Source organism: Haliotis rufescens, unplaced genomic scaffold, assembly GCF_023055435.1.
Source record: "Haliotis rufescens isolate VD_foot unplaced genomic scaffold, xgHalRufe1.0.p SCAF_5, whole genome shotgun sequence".
Taxonomy (NCBI): Eukaryota; Metazoa; Mollusca; class Gastropoda; order Lepetellida; family Haliotidae; genus Haliotis; species Haliotis rufescens.
Genome location: NW_025964223.1, coordinates 53,588,131 through 53,613,276, shown reverse-complemented (window position 1 = coordinate 53,613,276; position 25,146 = coordinate 53,588,131). Strand labels below are relative to the sequence as shown.

General features: G+C 40.8%; 1 protein-coding gene across 1 annotated transcript in view; it reads left to right on the top strand.

The window, feature by feature from the left end:
* LOC124126219 (proto-oncogene tyrosine-protein kinase ROS-like) overlaps window positions 1-25,146 on the top strand; it is a 169,464-nt gene that overhangs the window by 122,965 nt on the left and 21,353 nt on the right. Inside the window, exons 11-33 of the mRNA XM_048383716.1 lie at window positions 765-859; window positions 1,224-1,648; window positions 2,286-2,378; window positions 4,481-4,693; window positions 5,527-5,631; window positions 6,448-6,623; window positions 7,343-7,695; window positions 11,914-12,077; window positions 13,420-13,595; window positions 14,156-14,285; window positions 14,948-15,195; window positions 16,419-16,482; window positions 16,917-17,116; window positions 17,902-18,086; window positions 18,443-18,738; window positions 19,102-19,272; window positions 19,654-19,877; window positions 20,721-20,862; window positions 21,493-21,749; window positions 22,345-22,521; window positions 22,709-22,895; window positions 23,315-23,438; window positions 24,361-24,533. Coding sequence (XP_048239673.1) covers window positions 765-859; window positions 1,224-1,648; window positions 2,286-2,378; window positions 4,481-4,693; window positions 5,527-5,631; window positions 6,448-6,623; window positions 7,343-7,695; window positions 11,914-12,077; window positions 13,420-13,595; window positions 14,156-14,285; window positions 14,948-15,195; window positions 16,419-16,482; window positions 16,917-17,116; window positions 17,902-18,086; window positions 18,443-18,738; window positions 19,102-19,272; window positions 19,654-19,877; window positions 20,721-20,862; window positions 21,493-21,749; window positions 22,345-22,521; window positions 22,709-22,895; window positions 23,315-23,438; window positions 24,361-24,533 — 4,378 coding nt within the window. The remainder of the gene's footprint in view (window positions 1-764; window positions 860-1,223; window positions 1,649-2,285; window positions 2,379-4,480; window positions 4,694-5,526; window positions 5,632-6,447; window positions 6,624-7,342; window positions 7,696-11,913; window positions 12,078-13,419; window positions 13,596-14,155; window positions 14,286-14,947; window positions 15,196-16,418; window positions 16,483-16,916; window positions 17,117-17,901; window positions 18,087-18,442; window positions 18,739-19,101; window positions 19,273-19,653; window positions 19,878-20,720; window positions 20,863-21,492; window positions 21,750-22,344; window positions 22,522-22,708; window positions 22,896-23,314; window positions 23,439-24,360; window positions 24,534-25,146) is intronic.

The window sequence follows — 25,146 nt, the reverse complement described above, 5'->3', positions numbered from 1 at the left end:
ATAAAAACATAGAACTGTGCCATTTCTTTCAGTCCAGTTGTATTTGATCTGTTCTAGCAGGAATATATTTTGTTATTGCCATGGTAAGCCGTATGGTTGGGACACCTTTTGAGACTGCTACTGTTCACAGAACAAATAAACCAAATTACGTACAATGTTGTGAATGGGAAACAATAAGATTATTTCAGGACAATTATATCCCCTCGGCATCTCTCCATGAATGAAGACAAATGTTTGGTGACGCTGAGGTTATCACTAATAGATAGCGACTAATTATCCCGACAATTAGGCAATGTCTAGCATCCTGTTGTTTGCACATATTTCATATCAATTACTCAAATAAGGTTAGTGTTTTCCCTTGAGGTCCCTACCCCTGTTCAGATTTAATTGTATAACTACACAATTACACCAGGCTATTTGCCATGTGTTTAATGGGAAAATGGCACATCAAGGGAGATAACTACTGCATACCTGTCCAATCTTCAAAAGTAGACCACAAAAAATTAGTTGAAGACTCTGCTTTAAGTGTATGAAGAAAGATATTTAATAGTTTGCTGTGGCTCAATTGCTTAAATACTTTAAGTTCTTATAAGGACTACATGCATTAAGATGAGATTTAATGCCAAGTAAAGGGTGATGTTGGATATGCCTATGTTTCTAGTTATATTTTATGACTGCTTAAATGAATCTAAATATTTAAGCTCATCATTGTTGTGACTATTTTGAAATGATTTTAGCGTTGAGTGTTGGTTGTTTTTCTTCAGATATTTGGGTGTCCGCTTGCCCGAGATGAATGTATTGTGGTTGTTGACAGTCTGCCAGTGCCCCCTGGTGATTTGAAGGTGGATCCTGTGAATGGGTGAGCAGTTGACAATCGTGATATCCTACTCAAAACAAGTTAAGAACACCCAATTTTTTCACATGACTATAGTTAATCTGTCATGGCCATATATAGCCAACTATAGTCATATGAAATAATTGCTTTCCTGATCTTCTTTTGAGTAGTATATCTAATGAAAAAAGAACTTATTTTTATACAGCAAGTTTGGCTTTAAGATCAGTAGTGTACTTTCCAGGTATGCTTCCGAAAGAGTACTAATGCACTGACTGATCACAAGTACTTTGATGTTACAAAAGAACTGAACAGATAAATGCATGAAAAAATATTTGAAAAAAACCCAACAAAATTCTTTAAGAGTTAATATCTTTTTCTTGCATTTCAGATTTCTCTATTTCACCCAAGACGGAGAAGGCAAAGGTTTATATCGTATTGATCTTGCGGACATAAGTCAGAAGCAACGTGTGCAGCCAACCCAAATTGTTACTATCAACCATCTGAAAGCTTTCATGATTGACTTTGAGACAGTACGTCTCTATTTCCCCAACCACACACAGAACACCATGCTTTCCTCCTTTGTAGATGGGTCTGATATTCAGGATATTCGACCTGATGTCATTCTGCCAAGCTACAAACACATCATTAGTCTCACTGGCTATGATAATCGCTTCTATTGGACCAATGGCTCTGAAATGTTAAGTGAAGAATTTGATCCAAGATTTGAGAAGTATCGACATAATGAGCTGCTGTTCTTCGATAAGTACTACCGAGGATTGAACATGTACCACCCCAGAATGCAGCCAACACCAGGTAGAGTGAAATACTGGAGTTTTAGTTCCAGTACAGCTTACTTACAACTACATCTAGACTTACAGTAGGGGGACCATTTGGTATTCTGATGACCCCACCCCACCCCAAATAGTGACCCCAATATTTTTGGTTTAGAATATTTTTTCACACTACATTTCAAGGATCGTTTTATGACAGATGGTAGGTCAGAACATCATGCATCTACAACAGTGCATGCATATTTACCGGGATACAATAGGTCTTCAGCAACCCATGCTTGTCGTAAAAGGCGACTATGCTTGTTGTGAGAGGCGACTAACGGGATCGGGTGGACAGGCTCGCTGCCTTGGTTGATGTATGTCATCGTATCCCAATTGCGTGGATTTATGCTCATGATGTCAATCACTGGATTGTCTGGTCTAGACTTGATTATTTGCAAACCGGCGTCATATATCTGGAATATTGTTGAGTGCGGCGTTAAACAACAAAGAAATGAGAAAGCATGCATATTTACACAAGGATTGCTATTTTATTAACTATCCAGAGTCAGATATTTCCCCTGTAATGTCCTGTAGTGTATGCACATATTTCAGTCAGTACTGACCTCAGTCTAGTTGATTTCAATGGCCCATGATGTAGAGTTTCTTCCTTGCTTCAGTTCCACACGCAGCACCTATGAACCTCCAAGCATTGTTTGAACCAACGGAAGTACACATAAAATGGGAGCCCCCTCCATTACTGCAATACCAAGGTGAGTACAGATGTGCATGTTCGTGTCCTCTATTGGCATTCTAGTCACTGATTTTCACCACGACATGTTTCTAGGTTTGTCAGCACCATACTCGTGCTCATGGGTTTCACCGAAGTGGTAAAGACCTGCATCACTTTGGGCTTTCCTCCCACATTAAGCTGACACACTGTGATATAACTGGAATACAGTTAAAAGCGGTGATGAATCCAACTCACTCACTCACTTGGGGCGGTTGGGTAGCCTAGTGGTTAAAGCGTTCGCTCGTCACGCCGAAGACCCTGGTTCGATTCCCAACATGGGTACAATGTGTGAAGGCCATTTCCGGTGTCCCCCGCCGTGATATTGCTGGAATATATTGCTAAAAACGGCGTAAAACCATACTCACTCACTCTGTAGTAGCTGATGAAGGTAATTACAAGAGGGGTGTGGATACCAACTTGTTTATTTACACTTTTAACTAGTTGGACTATTGGGGCTGTTTTCATAGTAGTATACCATCTTTAAGGCTTGATAATTATATAAAACAGTGTAAGAGAAATTAATAAAGTATTGCTGATAATTTCAAAGTTGGCTGTTTCCTTCCTATCACATGTCAAATCAAAGGGAAGGAACTCTAATCTAAACTTATAGTGATCCTAGGTATTCAATACACAGGCAGCTTTGAAATTTTCATAATTTATGTTTTATTGATAACTAATTGCAACCATCGCAACTATCAATTGTTATGCATACTATTGACAATGCTATTGGCATTTTTAAATTCCATCGATATCGTACTATAGTAGGGCAAACAATTGCAATATATCGATAGTTCAATGTATCAATGGTCAGACTTATGAATGAATCAGTTTTGTTTAACGCTGCATTGAACAGTATTCAGTTATATCACAGCATGTCAGTTTGATGTGAGAGAAAAGCCTGAACTAATGCAGGTCTTAGATGGTAAAGGACTCCTTTTAATAGGGCTGTCTAAAGATATACCGGGTAGATCATAGAGATTGATAATCGCTAACTAAATATCAATCATTTATCGATAAATATCGGAGAAGTTTCCACATGCAATTGTGCAAGAAAATCTTCAAAGAAATCAACAGATTTCATGCCACTTGTGAGCAGTGACACATGATTACTTTGTGGATATTTGAGATATGACAAAACAGTTGCTTTCCGTATTTGGCAAATGACATTATGACAATGAAAAGTCTGTTTCGGTAAATCTAAACTTTATTTCATGACAATAGTTGATGTAAGTTATTATCGATGACAACAATTTCATATTGATAATCGTTAATATTTCTTCCCATCGACGATAATTCTGATTGTCCCCCGCCGCGCGAAAGCGCGAAGCGGGGGATATAGTATTCACGACCGTCCGTACGTCCGTCCGTACGTCCGTCCGTACGTCCCACCTGTTTGTTGCCGCGATATATCAAGAACTAAACACTGGATTGTCTTCATATTTGGAACTATGGTGTATATACAGACTCCGCAGACACCAGTCGGTTTTGGTGACCTTGACCCCATTTTCAAGGTCACAGCAGGTAAATCTGCTTTTGGAGTTGGAAAACGGTGTTGCCGCGATATCTCAAGAACTAATCGCAGGATTGTCTTAATATTTGGAACTATGGTGTATATACAGACACCGCAGACACCAGTCGGTTTTGGTGACCTTGACCCTATTTTCAAGGTCACAGCAGGCAAATCTGCTTTTGGAGTTGGAAAACGGTGTTGCCGCGATATCTCAAGAACTAATCGCTGGATTGTCTTCATATTTGGTATTTTGGTGTATATACAGGCGGGGGACATTTCGTCACTTCTGTGACAAATACTTGTTATCAATCTTTTTAGCCAGCCCTACCTTTTAAACCCACAAGAAGGTGCTATGATGCTAATAAACCTACAAAAATAATCAAGGCAGATCTGGATTTGAACGCAGGAGCATGCGTGTCACACACTCTTAAAGGATGTCCAGGTTCCATGCTTTACTGTGTGCTAGGACTACCTACATACAAGTATTAGTAGGTTTTTTTATGTCTACTTGATGCTCATGTGATGGGGTTACATGGTTTTAAAATAACAAATACTTTTAAATGACACTGCAGGCCGGGGAGCTTGGAACCAGTGGGACTATGAGTTGTCGTTGTTCGATGTGGAGGACAGGGAGAACACAGAACAGTCCATCAACGCAACAGGGAACACGGTCATGGTGCAACAGCTCCAGCCAGACACTCGCTACAACATCCGGGTACGAGCTGTTTCTGAGTCAGGACTTGGACCCTGGTCGGACATTTTCATTGGAAGGACTCTTAAAGCAGGTAAACCCATGCAAGAAACACTTCCTTTAATGTGCAGTCACAAACATGTGCTTAGAGTGGTTTATGTAGAGCCAAAATACATGATGTGTATTCATGTACCGTGACAACAACATTAGTGTCATCATGAACCTGTATCTGCCCCGCCCCGCCCCGCCCCGCCCCGCCCCGCCCCGCCCTGCCCTGCCCCGCCCTGCCCTGCCCTGCCCTGCCACTGGGTGGGTTAAGGTATGTTTTGGCTTTTTCACTGGCATTAGTAGATGGAGAAAGTTATTTTTCTACCTCATATCCAATATTGTGTTGGGGTAGGCTAGTGGTTTATATGTTGATCGTCAAACTTAAAGCCAGGGCTCAATTCCCGAATTGGGCTTAGTGTGTGAAGCCTATTTCCGGTGTGATTATTGCTTGAATCTTACTTGTACTAAAAGCAGTGGAAAACTGAACACTTGGTATTTGTTTCAACACATATATTCCTGTTTTTGCAGTATTTTAAAATGTGACACTATTTTGACCATGCTTTTGACATCTCTCAAAAGTCATGTTCAGCTGAAGGACTTGAACTTTGGGATGTATTTTTCTCCTCAGATTTTAGTGTTTCATGCTTCGTCCTCAATATTTATGCAGAAAATCGTTGAATATCCATTTTCCATGCTGACAGAAACTTTTTAAAGTGTTGTCTTCGTTTAAGTTTTAAACTGTTGACTGCATAGCCAGATGAGTTCCGTGCCGTAGCATTATTTCTTCAGGAATAATGAAAGAACACAAAGAAAGCATTTGGTATTTGTTTGTAAACATATACACTTCAAGAGATCAAGAGATATATGTTTGTTTTGCAGAAAAGATACCTGTTCGTGTTTTAATGAGTATACCCGGAAGGATAATTGAGACCGATCTATCTGACAACACCAATCACACATTGGTCAACACCAGCTCCGCAAGAGGTAGGACAGTTTACAGTCTTCAGCAACCCATGCTTGTCGTAAGAGGCGACTAACAGGATCGGCTGGTCAGGCTCGCTGACTTGGTTGATGCATGTCATTGTATCTCAGTTGTGTAAATCGATGCTCATGATGTCAATCACTGCATTGTCTGGTCCAGACTCGATTATTAACAGACCGCCTTCATTTAGCTGGAACATTGCTGAGTGCGGCGTTTAGCAACAAGCAAACAAACATTAGCGGAAACATCATTACTGAGCTAAACTGAATTGCATTCGTAATATATGTAAGCACCAGATCACAGGAAGGATGGATGGTAAATTAATCTTCTCAGATCTGTGGCACGTTTTCTCCCCATAGCTTGCCTTATAATGGCATCTACAGAAACCTAAAGCTCATTGACTTTTGTAAAAATATAACAATATTGAACCCTAGAAATGACAGAAAGAAATATAATAGGGTTATGTGGCTATGAGGAAAGCAAGAATGAACATGTACAATACAACAGTTTGTATCCCTGGATGACATTCCTTTGTATCATCCTTTAATTAAGACTTGACTTCAATATGTTGACATATTGAAGTCAATTCTTATTATTAAATATGTCAACAATATTAAGTTCACAGACTGTTTATTTAATCAATAACAAAAAAAGCTAATTCTATTATCAGCCAATCAGGAAAAAGCAATCCTTTTATAGGCATGGCCTAATTAATTTTTTGCTTATGGAAACATAAACGCAAAAGATAATGCTTGGTTAGCCAATCAAATACCATGGAATCACTTATAATGTATTTATTATTTGTTTCATTTTGTCAGATATAGCCTGGCATAACAATATGCTTATGTGGATATCCAAAGATGGTGGGTATGTCCACATCCTGGACCACACAAAGCAGATACGGACAAACATGGCTCAGAACAGTGAAGCTTCCTGTCTTGAGTATGACTGGCTTGGGAAGAAGATATTCTGGTCGGAGTTTCAACCAGCTGTGGTATGTACTTGCACTGGCTATCAGCAAAGGCATGATTGATTGCTGACAGTTTGGCACAGGTGCTTGTACTTTCATCAAGCACGTGATACAAGCACATGTACTGAAATTTTTTTGAAATTGAACTCCATAAGTATTGATGGATACGACAACTTCTAGAGTGTCGACCTGTGACAATCCGGGATAGAATAGCTCTTCAGCAACCCATGCTTGCCATAAAAGGCAACTATGCTTGTCGTAAGAGACAGCTAACATGATCGGGTGATCAGGCTCGTTGACATGGTTGATGCATGTCATCGTATTGCAACTGGGTAGATCGATGCTCGTCATGTCAGTCACTGGACTGTCTGGTCCAGACTTGATTATTTACAGACTGCCGTCATCAAGCTGGAATTTTGCTGAGTGCGGCTTTAAACAACAAACAAACAAAAATTCTAGAATGTCACTTAAGGATCTTAATATCAGGGACTAAACTAGGAATCTGGAACCCACCTAGTCTGTCATACAGACCCTGAAACAAATATATCTGGTAGTCAGTGTTGCAGTAAGTTCATTTTATTGAATTGCAAGTCAAGACAAGACACTATCGCATCATGACAGTGATTCAGCAATCACCAAGACATTTCATCACTGGAAGTGGGGGTATACAGAAACTGACACACAAACATAAAACTACAATGTAGTGGCAGTTCACTTACAGTTTACTTCCTATTCCTCCCCAGATCAAGAGATCAGATATCAACAGTCTGTCCAGTGACTTCATATACCAGGCAACTGCTCGGGACATGGCTATTGACTCCACTGCTGGACGACTCTACTGGGCCACAGCCAACACCATCGAGTCCACCTTCCTGAATGGTGAGGATCACATTGTGATAGACTCGGTGCCATTCTTCCAGGGTAAACAAATCATCAGCCTTGTCGTCAACCTGGACTTAAAGAAGGTCCTGTGGTACATCAAGGCCTTCGAGAACCAGGACCTGTACATGGCGGACCTCATCAGTGCCGAGGGATCATTTGCCATGGACGTCCGGACCAGTGTGAGGGAAATGGGAGACTTCAAGAGCATCTCAACGTAAGAACATTTGATGATACATGTTTCACTTGTTCATCCAAGTCAAATCTTTGCATGTTTTAATTGTGAGTCTGAACTAAATTTTTAAAGGTGAGTGAGTGAGTTCAGTTTAACGCCGCTTTTAACAGTATTCCAGTTATATCATGGCATGTTAGCTTAATTTGGGAGGATGGCCCGAAGTGATGCAGGTCTCAGACGTTTTCTTCAGTGAAACCCATGAGCACGAGTATGGTGCTGACAAACCTAGAAAGAAAATCAGGGCGAACCGGGATTCGAACCTACAATCATAGGTTTCTGGCGTGCCCAAGGGATGCAACTGTGCACAGAGAATCGCAGTGCCTTATATGACTGGGCCACCTGTGCCCCCAAATATTTAAAGAAAAGAAAAAAAAGTTATTTTGAATGTGGAACATTCTTATTTAATCGTTTCCTTTAACTATTGCATCAAGAACTTTGGGGGGAAATGAAACAAAAGGTTTTCAGTGTAATAACATAAATGTTGATGTTATATATTTTCCATGACTTACTTCCTTCATATTTGACAGTCATGCACTAGTGTAATTGTGTCTGGCCTTCGTTGTTATGATGTCGTGACTCACAACAATGGGCCAGTAGCATGACAATATATTTTATGAGGATAATTTTGTGGTGAAATGTAGTTGGAGTACGTTTTTGCAGTCAGGTTTGTTTGCTGCCTTCATAAAGTGTACACACAAAGTCAATGTTATGGCACTTCAAATTAGGTATTTGTTCCTCTTTAGATTTCAAGCTACTTGAAAGAACAAGGTTTCTGTAGTGAGACTGATTTTATGTTGTGACATGAATGCCCAGCTGAGATGGCATGAACTTTTGTGTTCAGTTTCTGTACACTGGGGTAGCTGATTGTGGTCAGTTGCTGAGCTAAATGGTTGAAACATTGGCTGGTCACACTGAAGAATTGTGTTGGTATTACTCGTCTTGATGTGGCTGAAAAACGGTGAAAACCTCTACACATTCTGTATGAACTAAACTGATTCTCTTATCTCTAGGACCTTATAGAACATACTCTCACATTGTCCCATTTCTTTGGAACTCCCTCTCTCTAGAGCTGAAGCTCTGTCCCAGTCTTGAAAACTTTAGGCTTCACCTCAACACCTACCTGTTTTCCAGCTGCTACAGCAGTGTATAAAACTTCATTTTTCTCTCCATTTTTATTTTTCCATACATAATTTCCAGGCGTAAGTTTACATTAATTATTTTCATTATTCTTCCTTGTAGTTTTTGAGCAGCTATTCTTGTCAAGATTACTCATTATATAAATGTACATCGTTATCATTATTACTCAATGTATTTATACATATATAATTTAATGCTTTTTAAGTAGCGTATAGATGAGTGGGAAATGTAACAAGACCCCTCAAAAACATCCTGATGAATAGTTTTGAGACAAACAAGTGTAAATTATTTTGTGAGAGGTGTGAGATAGTGGTGTGTATTTGATGAGAATGTGTGTCAGTTGACAGCCAGCTGTAGGGAAATGGCTGTCCATGTACTGATTGTTACACTGACATTTACCCTGGCTGAAGCTATGGAGTCGCTATCAGAGGAGGCTGCTAAGTCCATGTTTTGTAGGTCACTGTATTTGTAGTCATAATTTCACATGATAAAGTACATTAGAATAGCTTTGAGGTTTTGTTTTCAAATTTGAAATAAGCTTAGTTAGGCTTCAACAATTTGAAAAATGTTTCATTGGAAATGCCACCTTGTTTGTATTTTTTTAATGTTATGATTCAATTATTACACAATTACCTCCCAGTCAGAAGACTCACTATCCAGGAGGTAGTTTGACAATGGCAATTTAAAGTACATGTAGACACTATGAAACCTGTATGGCTATTCATGGGTATGCTATTTTATGCAGTCTAGGAGGGCTCTATCACAAGTAATCATAGGAAATTCTTTCTTTTGAAAAGTCCAAAGATAAAAAAGTTATTTATTGTGACCTTAGTAGTCTGTCTCCCAGACTCTAGAAAATAAATTAAGAAAGGAGTCCAAATCAATCCAGAATGATTGGGCGAGATTGCCTCATCTCTTGGCCTGAAACTAAGCATTGCTCAGGGCTCCATTTGGATTTTTTATTTTTGTTTTGCAGATATATATTTTTAAGTAAGATAACTTTATTTCTAGGACTAAATGTTAGTCTTTGACCTTGGGGAAGTTGGTTTTAACAGACTTGCTTGGTTTGGTGTTTGGAGAAGGGATAAATAGGCAAGTGAATGCTGTTTTGTCTCACAGCCAGCAGTGTTATTAAAAGCATCATGGTAGAACATTGAGCCACCCTATGCCCGTTTCAATTTTCTTTTTTGACAAACTGGGGATAGGGATTAGCTGGACAGAGAAGTCTTGTTAGATCCGGTAGGGATTGAATGGTTAGGGCAAGACATAATAGTATACATACAGTATGTGGAAGATGTACTGGGTAGAGTTTGGTGGGTTGCTGTTTGGCAGCGCAGAGAATGGATTACCCAGGGTGTTGGTGAGGGTGTGAATGGCAAGGCAGGCATAGTGATGGTTCTTGAAGGCTGCAACAGTGGAAGGAGTGGATGTCAGGACAGAAGGGATGAACCAGGGTGTTGGTGAGAGTGTGAATAGCAAGGCAGGCATAGCGATGGTACTTGAAGGCTGCAACAGTGGAAGGAGTGGATGTCAGGACAGAGAACAGATGAACCAAGGTGTTGGTGAGGGTGTGAATGGCAAGGCAGGCATAGTGATGGTTCTTGAAGGCTGCAACAGTGGAAGGAGTGGATGTCAGGACAGAGAACAGATGAACCAAGGTGTTGGTAAGGGTGTGAATGGCAAGGCAGGCATAGCGATGGTACTTGAAGGCTGCAACAGTGGAAGGAGTGGATGTCAGGACAGAGAACAGATGAACCAGGGTGTTGGTGAGGGTGTGAATGGCAAGGCAGACATAGCGATGGTTCTTGAAGGCTGCAACGGTGGAAGGAGTGGATGTCAAGACAGAAGGGATGAACCAGGGTGTTGGTGAGAGTGTGAATGGCAAGGCAGGCATAGTGACGGTTCTTGAAGGCTGCAACAGTGGAAGGAGTGGATGTCAGGACAGAGAACGGATGAACCAGGATGTGACTAGTAATAATTATGACCCATGGAAGGTGACAGAGGAGTGGAAAAAACCCTACAGATGACAAGACGAAAAATGACACGTCAGTCTGACTTTCAAATAACCTGTTAAATATTCAGCCAGGCCCTGCCTGTATTTTTTTCATGCAAGCTGTGATAGTCAAAATGTCAGTCATGAATCCAATTTATCCTCATTTTGCAATTTCAACTTAATGGCTAGATTACAGTGGGATTCTCACATGATTATGTTGTCATTAACATGTTATGTAGGTCACGGCTGTGACAGGCAACTGGTGGGGGAAAAAAGTCAAAATTTTATAAAGTTAATGTCCAGTACTCTTTGTTTGTGTTTATATTTAAGTAAACAACAGCTTTTAAGTGTTATTTGAATGTCAGAATATTGCTAATGCAGACATTATGAATAATAGCTGTCACCCATTGAGAAGTTTTAAAGTTCCAGCCATTGTAAATATAGAAAGTGACCTTCTGAGGAGTGCAGTACATCTGAATGAGTAATGTCAATGGAGATATAAGCATCTGCATGTTACATTTGAACCATATCATGTGTCATGACGTCTCTGTTGGATGAAACAGATATACCTATCTATAGCATACTTTGATGGCAAGTTGTATCTATCATCAACAACATACCATGGGGTTTAATGTATGTTGTTTTCACTGAAGTTTTGGAAAGAAATGTTGTTTTCGGTAGTCTTGGAGGAGGAATCCAAAAGTGTTGTAGATATTATATTAAATAGTTTACTCTATAATCTTAGATATATTTGTCCTTATCTACTGTGTGTGAATGTGGAGTGAATGTTTGTATTGTTTTGTCTAAAATACACCTGTATCTTAATTTAGAGTTATACATTGTTCTTCTCATGTTTAGCTCTGTAGTTCGCTGGCTGCAGAGATATATATTTAACATGGATACAGGAATAAAAAATATAAAAAAATGTAGAAAAATGAATTTGGAAGATGAAAAAAAAGAATGCTTCTGTATTAATTTGATGTAAACTATGCTTCTGGTGGTTTAAGTAACTGTCTAAATGCCAAGCAAATTCTCAGCTGTTGATGGTCACTTGTGTCTCTGTGTTTCAGATATTCAGGGATCCAGTACTACTCACACCATCTGTTCTGGATGGACCAGTCAAATGCTTTGGTTGTGGGAGACATGGACTGCAAGTACACCTCCATCGTCAGCCCCAACTTCTCCAACATCACAGCATTTTCTGTGAAACACCCCAGCATACACAGCTTTCCTGGTGCGTGGTTTGTGTGTGGTATGAATACAAAAACTGTAGATGTTAACAGTATAGAAACAGCATCTGTGACTTTCTCATTATGTACAGGACCTCCTAACATTAGGATAATAGTTTATGTTTGATTAGTTGTGATGTATGATAAGGTGAGATAGACATATGTTCACATTCAGATGTAAAATTGATACCTACAAAACTGACATTGAGAATTTTTTGGGGGTAAAGTTGACACATGCAGATGTAAAGTTGACACATGTAGATGTAAAGTTGACACATTCAGATGTAAAGTTGACACATGCAGATGTAAAGTTGACACATGTAGATGTAAAGTTGACACATTCAGATGTAAAGTTGACACATGCAGATGTAAAGTTGACACATTCAGATGTAAAGTGGACACATGCAGATGTAAAGTGGACACATGCAGATGTAAAGTTGACACATTCTGATGTAAAGTTGACACATGCAGATGTAAAGTTGACACATGCAGATGTAAAGTGGACACATGCAGATGTAAAGTGGACACATGCAGATGTAAAGTGGACACATGCAGATGTAAAGTTGACACATGCAGATGTAAAGTTGACACATGCAGATGTAAAGTTGACACATTCAGATGTAAAGTGGACACATGCAGATGTAAAGTGGACACATGCAGATGTAAAGTTGACACATGCTGATGTAAAGTGGACACATGCAGATGTAAAGTTGACACATGCTGATGTAAAGTTGACACATGCAGATGTAAAGTTGACACATGCAGATGTAAAGTTGACACATGCAGATGTAAAGTGGACACATGCAGATGTAAAGTTGACACATGCAGATGTAAAGTGGACACATGCAGATGTAAAGTGGACACATGCAGATGTAAAGTTGACACATGCACATGTAAAGTGGACACATGCAGATGTAAAGTTGACACATGTAGATGTAAAGTTGACACATGCAGATGTAAAGTTGACACATGCTGATGTAAAGTGGACACATGCAGATGTAAAGTTGACACATGCAGATGTAAAGTGGGCACATGTAGATGTAAAGTTGACACATGCAGATGTAAAGTTGACACATGCTGATGTAAAGTGGACACATGCAGATGTAAAGTTGTCACATGCAGATGTAAAGTAGACACATGTAGATGTAAAGTTGACACATGCAGATGTAAAGTTGACACATGCAGATTTAAAGTTGACACATGCAGATGTAAAGTTGACACATGTAGATGTTAAGTTGACACATTCAGATGTAAAGTTGACACATAGTTGACACATTCAGATGTAAAGTTGACACATTCAGATGTAAAGTTGACACATGCAGATGTAAAGTTGATGTATGTTTGTAGCTGGCTTGGATGCCTCCTCTCTGCGTGTCATTCCCAAACCATTATGGGCGACCTCCATCAAGGTGGCCGGGCCGTCATACAACTTCAACCTCACCTGGGACCAGGCCCATGATGTCACGTACGGGAAGGTCTTCTACAAGGTCTACATACAGATTGCTCACAGATCCACACATGTTGTAAGTTTTGCCTCTTCAGCCCTTTATGATTTGTGAAGTTTTATGATCTCAAATTAGATGTGAAATATTAAAATATTCCCTCAAATGACTGCTTGCAGTATTTGTCAAGACGTACAGTAAAAGCTGCATCGCCATGATTATTCTTTGGGGGTCATTTTCAGTTACCTTTATTTTCCTTGAATTTCATCTGTGATGCTGTTTACATATTCACATATTTAGTGTTTTAGTTGTGTCAAACTCTTCTGTCCCCTGTGGGAATGCAAGGTTAGAATTGGTTGCCAGCAACCTATGCTGATCTTAAGAGGCAACATTGATTGTGTTGATTTTGTGTGATCGTAAACCCTGATGGCGTGGATCATTGCTCACAATATCAATCACAGGATTGTCTGGTCCAGACTTGATTATTTGCAGGCTGCCGACACATACCTGACTAATATTGCTGTGAGAATCATTAAACAACAAAGTCGTCTGTGGTCCTTGCAACATGAGGATAAGGTTCACTGTATGAACTTTGCCTAGAAATACCAACATTGTTCTCAGATGTTTTGTGTTTGTTTCAGATAACATCCAAGACATGGCACCCTATAGAAGGGTTGTCCCCGTACACCCAGATGACAGTGTCCATACAGCCCTACACTTACTGGGGGTACACCGAGGCCTCCACTGTGTCCATCCGCTCTCCCATGGCAGGTCAGTCAGTTGGGGCAACTATGTCAGGATTCAAGGGCAGAATAGGTTCCCAGTACTTGTTGTGTGTCAGGTTGGGACAGTGTTTAACCTGGTCAATTTTGTGTCTTTGTCCCTCGAAAAATGCTTTACATCACAGGGACAATCATCAGTATGAAATCTAGAAGTTCAACATGGCCGCATACAAGATGCTAGGGTTTGCTGCCACAAACCATTGCAGATACTTCTTTACTGAATCAGTGTGGCAGGTAGAGCAGGACATGCTTACCCTCTTTGCAAACACCTAGTACCTTTACTGATTTTCAGCCATCCATTAATAAAACAAAATTGTCACTAATTTGCCGTTTTTGGCAGATATTCGAGACTGATTATTTTCTAGTGCTGATGTTTTGAATTATAAAATCAGGTTGTAAAATGACTGAAGCCTTATTTATATGTTAGTTTGCTTCCTTGGTGATGATTGTTACATCATCTATCCAAATTCAGGAGCCATTTTGTCCTTGCAATTCCCATCATGGAAAAGCATGACATGCCGGAACCTATTCTGCCAGAAAATACCTCTAAGAATCGCTTGAAAACGGTTTCAGTTTGTGTGTATTAACAGGAACATCCTAGCCCACACAATATCTATACCAAGCTATACTGTTTGAATGATTGGTCCCCAGTTCCCACTGCACCGCTGACGCCAAGGGTGTACATCACCCAACCCAACAAGAATGCCTCCATCTCGAAACTGATGCTGGCTGCAGACTTCCGCTGGTCCAACCCCTATGCCATACGTGGTGTGCTGAGCCACCATTTTGTGTATTACTGGGAAGGGGACAATGCAGGGAAAACAGTGGCTCAGGTTGATGGAGCGTTGAGACACTTTATTCTCAACAACCTTCTGGACAACAAGAGTTACTTCTTCCAGGTATGGAACCCTCTACTTGCTAATATGTGACCGAGGCAAGAGAGTTAACTGACTTTAAAACTGAAGTTCCCACCCTTGCCGAACTAGGCTGGTATTATGGAGTTACATTTTAGCTGGACTAACGAGTTTATGCATAGGCCAATCAAAATCGTGCAACGAAATCAAAATCCGGTTCTTAAACTATCATGCAGATTTCGTTGTCAACAGATATTTTCCAAATCTTTTCATGTTTTAAATGAAGGTGCTCACGTGATTTGATGCACTTCGCGATGTAAGACCGTTATATCACACAATATAGATCTTGATTATCGATCAGAACGTCTTGACTGGGCGCCGCCATTTTGTTTGAAGCAAATGCAAGTGATACGAGAGGTGAAATCTGATTGGTCCATAGGAGAGGCTTAGAAGGGACATAACTCGTAATAGCCACTGGTGGCGCTACGTTTGAGTTGAAGAATTCTAGCCTTGTTCGGCAAGGGTGGAAACTGGACTTTTATAGTCAGTTAACTCTCTTGCCTCGGGAAGATGATATGTGACAGGTGTGTTCAGGTGTGGTTGATTCAACATTTCTAGACAGATAAATGTTCTTGTCAGAATTGTAACTTGCACATTTTATAATGGCCTTGCCCAAGTGAATGTTTGTAACACAAAACAGGTATTGTAAGGTACAAAACAACAGTAGAATCAAAGATATTTGACTGTTTAATAACTCCAGGCTTCTCTGTTAATTTGTAGTAATTTGAACCCAAGTCTCAGCTTCAGTACGAAAAATAAATTGCAAGTGATTCTGAAATATTTGATTGGCTTAACAAGAAATTTTATTTTGTATTTGTGTTTCCATAAACTACCCAAACAATTAGGCCATGCTCACTAACAGACGAGTGTTTGTTGGCAGATAGCAAGTGTGGGTCTTGTGTTACAGTATTGTGCTGAACTGATTGTGTTTTGTTATACTCATTGTTTCTGGTAATGATTTAATAAGCATTCTGTGAAGTTATTGAGGGGTTTCAAATTTACTTCAGAATGGTTTTGCCCCTATGGAGTTACAAATGTAAAAATCGCTTCTGCACTGATTAACACCAGTTTTTACGTTTATCCCTCCATAAATAAAAATAAGTCAATTCTTCAATAATTAACAAAGACTGTATCCAAACATGATAGCAATGTATTTGATGTGTCACTACAGAATATCACTATTTCAAGGATTCATTTGTAATGCACAGGTGAAAGCTTGCACAGAAGCCGGATGTGGTGACCTCTCTGAAGTTGTGTCTGCTGTCACTGACGGTGAGTACTACAAGCAACATTATTATGTCTTAACTAGATGAATACCCGTGAAGACCTGGATTGGAATTGGTCTTCAGCAACCCATGCTTGTCATAACAGTATCAGATGGTCAGGCTTGCTGACTTGGATGATGCATGTCATCGTATTCCAGTTGCGTAGATTGATGCTCATGCTCATTGTCACTGGATTGTCTGGTCCTGACTTGTTTATGTACAGACTGACATCATATAGCTGGAATATTGCTGAGTGTGGCGGTAAACAAAAAACAAACAAAAATAACTAGATAAATACTTTATTAAATAGTACTCCAAAACATGTGACTAACAGTTTTGTCATGAATCTGACTTTTGTTTAAAGATGTTATGAAATATTCATTAATATACAACTGACATTAAAATGAACTGGGAAGTGAAATAACAATATGGTTATTTCAGTGGTGAATCCTGTTCCTCGCCTGCTGATTGCGACCAAGTCGTCAGTCTCTGTGTCAGAAATGGACGGTCATCTCAACTCCACAGTCCTGCTGCCAGAAATCTCCCCCACAGCCATGACGTTTCTGGCTCAAGATGTCCGCATGTTCTGGATCGAAAAGAAGACATCTCTCTATGTGTCCCAGAATTCCACAAACTCTGCAGTAAGTTGGACATATGTAGTGCCCAGTAATCTCTTGACCTGCAACAGCAGTGTCATCCCCCCAGCTTAAAATAACCAATGAGCTCAATGAATCTGTCTGCCTGAACCCAATGTTGTATTTTACAGACAACAGTTGCATGCAGTGAAAGATTCTGATTCCTCATCAGACTGACAAATTCATAGTAATCATATTACCGTATTCGACGTAATAAGCATCCAGGGCGCTCTCAAAATTAGAAATAGGGGCTCTTGTTAGAATATAAATTTGGTGAAAGAGTTGAAAGATCGTAAATTTTGTGGTTTATGCTCACAGCCTGAAATGATACAAAAGAAAAGTCACGACAGATATATTTTTTCAGATTTTAATTGCCTGTAATTAAGGGTGCATATAACACACGAGTGTGTATTATACATGAATAAATAAGACTTGTGTAACATTGATCAATCGGAAGGGTGCTAATTGGGATTGTTCACTAGCCAATATATTAGCAAATATCGCCATAGGCGCTTATTAGAGCGGGGCGCTTATTACATCAAATACGGTATACTTGTTTCAGTGCCTTTTTGTCTGCAACTGTTTATGATTATTCTTCAGTGATTTTGAATTATATGGTATTGGCACTGACAGCATTCAATGGCCTCTACCTATTATAGGATTCAACCATTAGTGGAAAATTGGCATGAGTGAGAAATGATTCTGACGTTTTCATTGTTCTTGGTATACATATTTTGTAGAGTGAGATATCTTTTCTTTCCTCAGTATGCTCAGTTTTACTTCTCTTTCAGCTCATCAAGCTGGATGGGGTGGGAAAGGACATGAGCATTGACTGGATCAGTCGAACTCTGTATGTAGTGGAGGAGATGGGCGACCTGAACAGGATCATGGCGTTTGACATTGACAAGAGGATGTACCGCGAGATAATGAACAGATCTGTCTCTGTTGGCAGTGTTCTATCAGACCCTTACACAAGGTGAATGTTGTGATAAATCACCTACAGTAGGCAACCATCACTGAATTGTAATAAACTAAATTCCAGGTGTAATGGACATGATCACAAAGAATTAAGTGCACTGAATGTGTTTACTTCAAGAAATGTTCTATCCAAAGAGAAACTCATATGATGGTGCTCTGGTAATCCCAGTAATCAGTGGCTGGAAATAGGGTTGTGGGGATTGAACATAGCAACCATTATCTTCTACATCAAGCATGGGATGCAGTATGACAAAAGGTGACAAATGGATCTCTCATGTCATCCATGAAACCCAGTGTTGAGTTGCAACTTACATTAGCATCATTAGTCTTCATCTGGCACACTTTTCTTTACAGCTCCCTCTTCTGGACGGAGAATGATTCTTCCAATCAAGGACACATTTTCCACAAACATTTCAACAGCAATACCATATCGGACCTTCTTGGTGGTGAAAGACGTTCTCGGAGGTCTACAGACAACTGCACATGCCAGGATGGACTCAGCGTCTCGCCTGTTGTTGCTATGGACTACTCAAGCAGTGGGAGGACGGAGATAGTCTTCATCGATATGCCAACATATAGCATCATGGCTACCGATGTGTCTGGATGTCAGTGTCGGGTCGTCTTCAGAGCAGCGGCCTCAGACACAAAGGGTAGGTTTGGGCAGATTCAGAGTATACTGTTTATCTGTGATAAACTGTCAGTGCATTTCATTTTGTGTTGTCTGACACTCATGCAGGCTCATTCAGGCTTCGGGGCGGTTGGGTAGCGTAATAGTTAAAACGTTCGCTTATCACACCGAAGGCCTGGGTTCAATTTTACTATGTGTGAAGCCCATTTCTGGTGTTTCCAATTGCTAAATAGGTCTTCAGCAACCCATCCTTGCCTTAAAAGGCGACTAAGCTTGGCGTAAGAGGTGATTAACGGGATCAGGTGGTCAGGCCCGTTGACGCACTATTAAAGATTGTAGAAGCCTGTTTCATGAGATCAGTAACATAATTTACCATGATCTGCAGGTCTGCCCCCGAGCCTGCTGGCTGTGGACCACCTCCGAGTGTACTGGTACAACAAGCAGACCAGAAAGCTGTACAGTGTCAATAAGAACACGGGACGGGACTTCATCCAGCAGAGCATCCCTGATGTCCAGGACATTGTGGCTTATGGAGACCATTTGCAACCCTTGCCAGGTATGTCACAGTTTATGTATGTGTGTTGATGGGTTATGAGTGTGCGTTGGAGGGAGTGGATCGATGGTGTGGGTATTTGTATAGTGATTGGTGGTGTTGGCTGGAGGGTGTGGTTGGCGTGTGAGTGTGTGTGGATGGCGATGGCGATGGCGATGGCGATGGTGGTGTGTTGGGTGGGAATGTGTGTGGTTGGTGGGTATTGTGAGTTGGATGGAGGGATGAGTTGCCTTTTATAGAAATATATGCATCAGGGAAAAAAAACATTGCTAGTTATATCATGCCAAGAGAGAGAATAGATTACACAACATGAGTGACCTCCCAAACTTTTAGGCTCCTCCTCTGTTTGTTGATTTGAACCAAATAAATGCTTGTGTTTCTCAGACTCGGACTGCCTTGACCCTGGTAAGTACAGTGGTAAGGTGACGCTGACAGAGGTGACGGACAAGTCCATCGGCCTGAGTCTGGACACAGTGTCTCGTCCCAAGCACTGTCACGGCATCAGCACCCCTCAGGACAAGTACACTGCGTGGTACAAGCAGCTGAAGGACAGGAGCCGCACCCCACACACAGACTGCAGCACTGAGAGTGAATCCTGCCAGAAAGTGGTAAGGACTCTTTTATACGAGGGACTAATACCCAGGGCCCCGGATCGGGTGGTCAGGCTTGCTGACTTGGTTGATGCATTTTATTGGTCCCAATTACGTGGATCGATGCTCATGATATTAATCACTGGATTTTCTGGTCCAGACTCGATTATTTACAGACCGCCGTCATATAGCTGGAATATTGCTGAGTGCGGCATAAAACAACAAACCAAAACCATTTCCTGTCAAGGTCTACCCAACATGGCATGGCAGAGTACCATTTTGATGCTTTCTCAAAGTTTATGTTTATATTTTTCGAAAAAGAATGGGTTTTGATTTTTTTTTAAAGTTTATAATGATACTTCCTCAAGTAATGCATACTATATATATATATAGGCCACAAATTTGTATCAGTAATAAAATAGAGACTGTACCCAGTGTATCTTCAAAGAAGCTTCAAGGGACTCTAGTTGTTGACACAGGATATTGATTCCAGATCTCACCCTTGGAGTTTGGACTTAAATTCCTATAGACCTTAATATGGATTTGACTGATATAAGTCTTAAATTTAGACATGGGGTAGAATACATCTTCAGCAACCCATGCTTGCCGTAAAAGACAACTATTCTTGTCGTAAGAGGCCACTAACGGGATCGGGTGGTCAGGCTTGCTGACTTGGTTGATGCATGTCATCGATCCAAATTGTGTGGATCAATGCTCATGATATTAATCACTGGATTGTCTGGTCCAGACTCGATTATTTACAGACCGTATAGCTGGAATATTGCTAAATGCGGCGTTAAAAAACAAACCAACCAACTTAAATCTCTGCTTTGTTGTGATGAAAGCTGCTTGCATCAACAGGAGTCGTATGACCGTTTTGTGAACATCACGGGCCTGGAGCCATACACCAAGTACCTGTTCCAAGTGACCATCAGTAACTACTACACAGAGTACCTGGCAGAGACCGCGGGGAAGGAGGTCGTGCAGAGGACTAAACAAGGAGGTAGGAGACCACTAGATGGAGGGCAGTAGCTGTCAGACATGTATGATTGATGGAGTGAGTGAGTGAAATACGTAGGTCCGAGACCACTAGATGGAGGGCAGTAGCTGTCATACATGTATGATTGATGGAGTGAGTGAGTGAAACACGTAGGTCCGAGACCACTGGATGGAGGGCAGTAGCTGTCAGACATGTATGATTGATGGAGTGAGTGAGTGAAACACGTAGGTCCGAGACCACTGGATGGAGGGCAGTAGCTGTCAGACATGTTTGATTGATGGAGTGAGTGAGTGAAACACGTAGGTCCGAGACCACTAGATGGAGGCCAGTAGCTGTCAGACATGTATGATTGATGGAGTGAGTGAGTGAAACACGTAGGTCCGAGACCTCTAGATGGAGGCCAGTAGCTGTCATACATGTATGATTGATGGAGTGAGTGAGTGAAACATGAAGGTCCGAGACCACTAGATGGAGGCCAGTAGAATTCAGACATGTATGATTGATAACATAATTTTCACCACTGTTTTGCCTTTAAGCCCAACAGATAATCGAGACTGGTTATTCTCTGGCAATGATTTATATTTTGCAGTATTGATATTGAATTCTGTTTGAAATACCATCTTTTTCTTTCAGTACCATCACCTGCACAGAATGCCACTGCTTTCATTGTAAATCCAAGAATAATCCGTATTGAATGGAACCCACCTTTGAAACTTAATGGACCTCTACAAAATATATCCTATGTAGTGAAGTGGTCGACCTTGAATGCCAAAGGTCACAACTTGGAAGGTCAGACCGGCCCCTCTGATGTCGGCATATCTGACTCACTGACCACCAGCTACCAGACCACTGTGACAGACCTGTCGCCAAGTCATACCTACACCTTCACAGTAAGTGGGGCTTCTGTTGCACTGGATCAATCATATACATGATTCACAAGTTGATGTGGACATATGCCCTTTTTAGCCCCCATGAACAAACTTCAATTATAAGACCCATGAAGATCCAGGGTAGAATAAGTCTTCAGCAACCCATGCTTGCCGTAAATGGCGACGGTGCTTGTCGTAAGAGGCGACTAACAGGAATGGGTGGTCAGGCTCGCTGACTTGGTTTATGCATGTCATCGATCACAATGCGTGGATCGCTGCTCTTGATATCAATCACTTGATTGTCTTGTCCAGACTCGATTATTTACAGACCACCGTCATATAGCTGGAATATTGCTGAGTGTGGCGTTAAACAAGAAACCAACCAACCAATTATGAAAATCTCAGACAGTGGCTAAATTGAACATATTTTCATTAATGTTAGATTTTTGTACTGTCTTCTGAACATAAAGAATTTGGTTGCACATATCTCTACAAAATTAATTGGACAGAATAATTGTTCAAATTTTTGCTATTTGACAAAATGTGCTGCCCTGTGAGTGTCCTGACTGATAAGGCCTCCTTGATATTTCACTACATTATTTTTGGTTTCTACAAGGTGAGGGCGTATGGGGCTGACAATTTGCTGTACAGCGAGACCAAGCCATTGACAGTGACAACCTACATGGACCCGTTCCCCATCACTCTGAAGCAGTCCTACCCCAATGCTCTGGAAATAGAGTGGCAGAGTCCACCTGACAACAGCGTTGCCCGCCACACCTTCTGGTATTCCACGGTAAGTTGTAGCCATGATACAGACTCTTTCAGATTGTTGCCAAACTTTCGGTAATGCTAGAGTTAATTGGACATATTGGAGTTGCCTTGTGGTTAAAGTGTTGGATGGCCGTGCCGAAGTTACTGCAATAGTGCTTGTGAAGAAATGCTTAATATTACATTCACTTGTTCACTCATTGGGATTCCAGAGTAAGGGTACTGAAGGACGGACTACTCCAATGATCACTACAAAGAACAGCACGAAGTACACAGAGCTGATACCTCACCTGGACACAGACACCCAGTACACCTTCCGGATCAGGACCATGTACAAAACCCCACCCTTTAAGTTCTACTCCTGGCCAGGAAATAACTCACTCACATTTAAGACACTCAGTAAGTTCATACTTCAGGCAGCTCGTGATGTCAGATGTTACTTGAAGTTTATTAGATGCTGACCAAATTTCAGATTGCCAGGAACCCTTGGTAATTTGTCCATTAGATAAAATACATGCTTTTTCTGAAATTTCTGAAGCCAGGCCCTTCACAAATTTTGGTTCCTAAACAATAAATATTCACATCAGTTTGTTAGTGGTAAGCTCTGCCGAAGAAAGTTCTTTGAAAGATGAGGTAAGGTGAAATTGCTTAATTTGTGATGTTCATTAATTCCCTAGTGTTTTTAGGAAACTTCTGAAGGGACATCCTCAAATTATCAACCAGTGATGAGGGAATTAATAATAATTATAAACTGATATGAGTATGATGGAACAGACCTCCCATGTCAAGTTGTGTGATTGAGACATCTCCTACTCCAGCTGATGTCCCAGACCAGCCAGATCCCCCAGTAGAGCAGGAGTACAAGACACAAGTGTTTGAGATCCTGTGGGATGAACCACATGACAATGGAGAGCCGATCTCTAACTACATTCTGGAATACAGGTATGTCATTTCTAACAACATCAGGGCCCCGTTCCACAAAGCCATCTTAGCACTAAGGTGTTCGTAACTCCCATACTTTAACACTGGCTTATGATAGTCGTAGCGCTAAGATTGCTTTTGTGGAACGGTGTCCAGGCCTATTTCTTTAATCTGGAAGGAAGGTAAAGTAACTTGTACATATTGGGATAGCTGATGTCTGATCCATGTCTTTCAATTTATTATTTTTGGAAATATCTTTTTATTAACGAACAGTTTTGAAATTTTAATTCAATGGGAATGTACCATTTGGACTTACAGAGTTTACCTGTGTTTAAAGCCCCAGCTTATCTCATGAAGAAGAACATATTATTCAGTCATCTGTGGTAATCTTCCTGCTATCACAGACATAGTGATGAATGTATGTCAATTAATTTTAACCTGAACCATACCAGCTTATTGCCCAGATTGATGCAAGTCATACATATGAATTCACCACTTTGGAGTCTGGGTTAGAAATGGTCTCCAGCAACTATGCTGCTGGCCATAAGAGGCAGCTTCGTGGATCAGGTGGTCAGGCTGTGACTTGGTTGATGGCATGTCATCATACCCCGAAGACTTGATTGTTGCTCACAATATCGATCACTGTAATGTCTGTTCCCGACTTAGTTATTTGCAGGTGCAGTCATATAGCTAGAGTATTGCTGAGTGTCAGACTCACTGACTCACTGGCCCATTCACGAGCCAAATCTGTGTTTTGAACCCACAGTCAGCAGAACGTGCTGCAGCTAAACGCCAACATAGGCAATGAACCAGTCTTTTTAACAAGATGCTGAGACTGTTGGAGCCTACTGAAGAAGACAAGCCATCAGCAACAAGGATGCGTATCAGATCCTTGGTTGTGGGTGGAACCTTCCTTTACTCACTTCTGATTCTCTGTTGCCAGTCAAATTGCTGATGGTGAGTGGACCCAGGTGTACAATGGTTCCGATGCGAGGTGGGTCGTGGATGAACATGTTCTGGAACCAGGGCAGAGGTATCTCTTCCGTGTAGCAGCAGAAAACAAAAACGGCTTGGGCCCCTTCAGTGACAACAGTTCAGCCTTTGCCACGCCTATTGGTGAGTTGGACTGATTAACACAGGATGGTTGGACAATAAGTGTGGTTGAGTTGAAAACATTCCTACATTGTACCCCAGACATAAAGAATCGCTTTCTTACTAGACCAGTTCCTAACTGATTATTGTGAAGTCTATGACCCTATTTACGGTTTGGTGTTTGAGTGAAGATTTTGTAACATTTCATGTAAGTTTGTCCCAGAAAGTTGGATTGCATAACTATGGAAAAGAGTAGAGGATTCAATACTTTTTGTGAACTATGATCAATTGGGGTTTACTACAAAACTGTATTCATACTCAGTTTATTAAGCTACTTCTTTGAGTGAAGGTATGTCTTAAACTTCCATTATTTTAAAAGTGACATTATAATTATGTTAAAGAGATTATTGCCCTCACGTATTTCCGTATCATAAAGACCCCTGAAGATCCGGGGTAGAATAGGTCTTCAGCAACCCATGCTTGCCATAAAAAGGCGACTGCGCTTGTCGTAAGAGGCGACTAACGGGATCTGGTGATCAGGCTCGCTGACTTGGTTGATGCATGTCATTGTATCCCAAATGTGTGGATCAATGTTCATGATGTCAATCACTGGATTGTCTGGTCCAGACTTGATTAT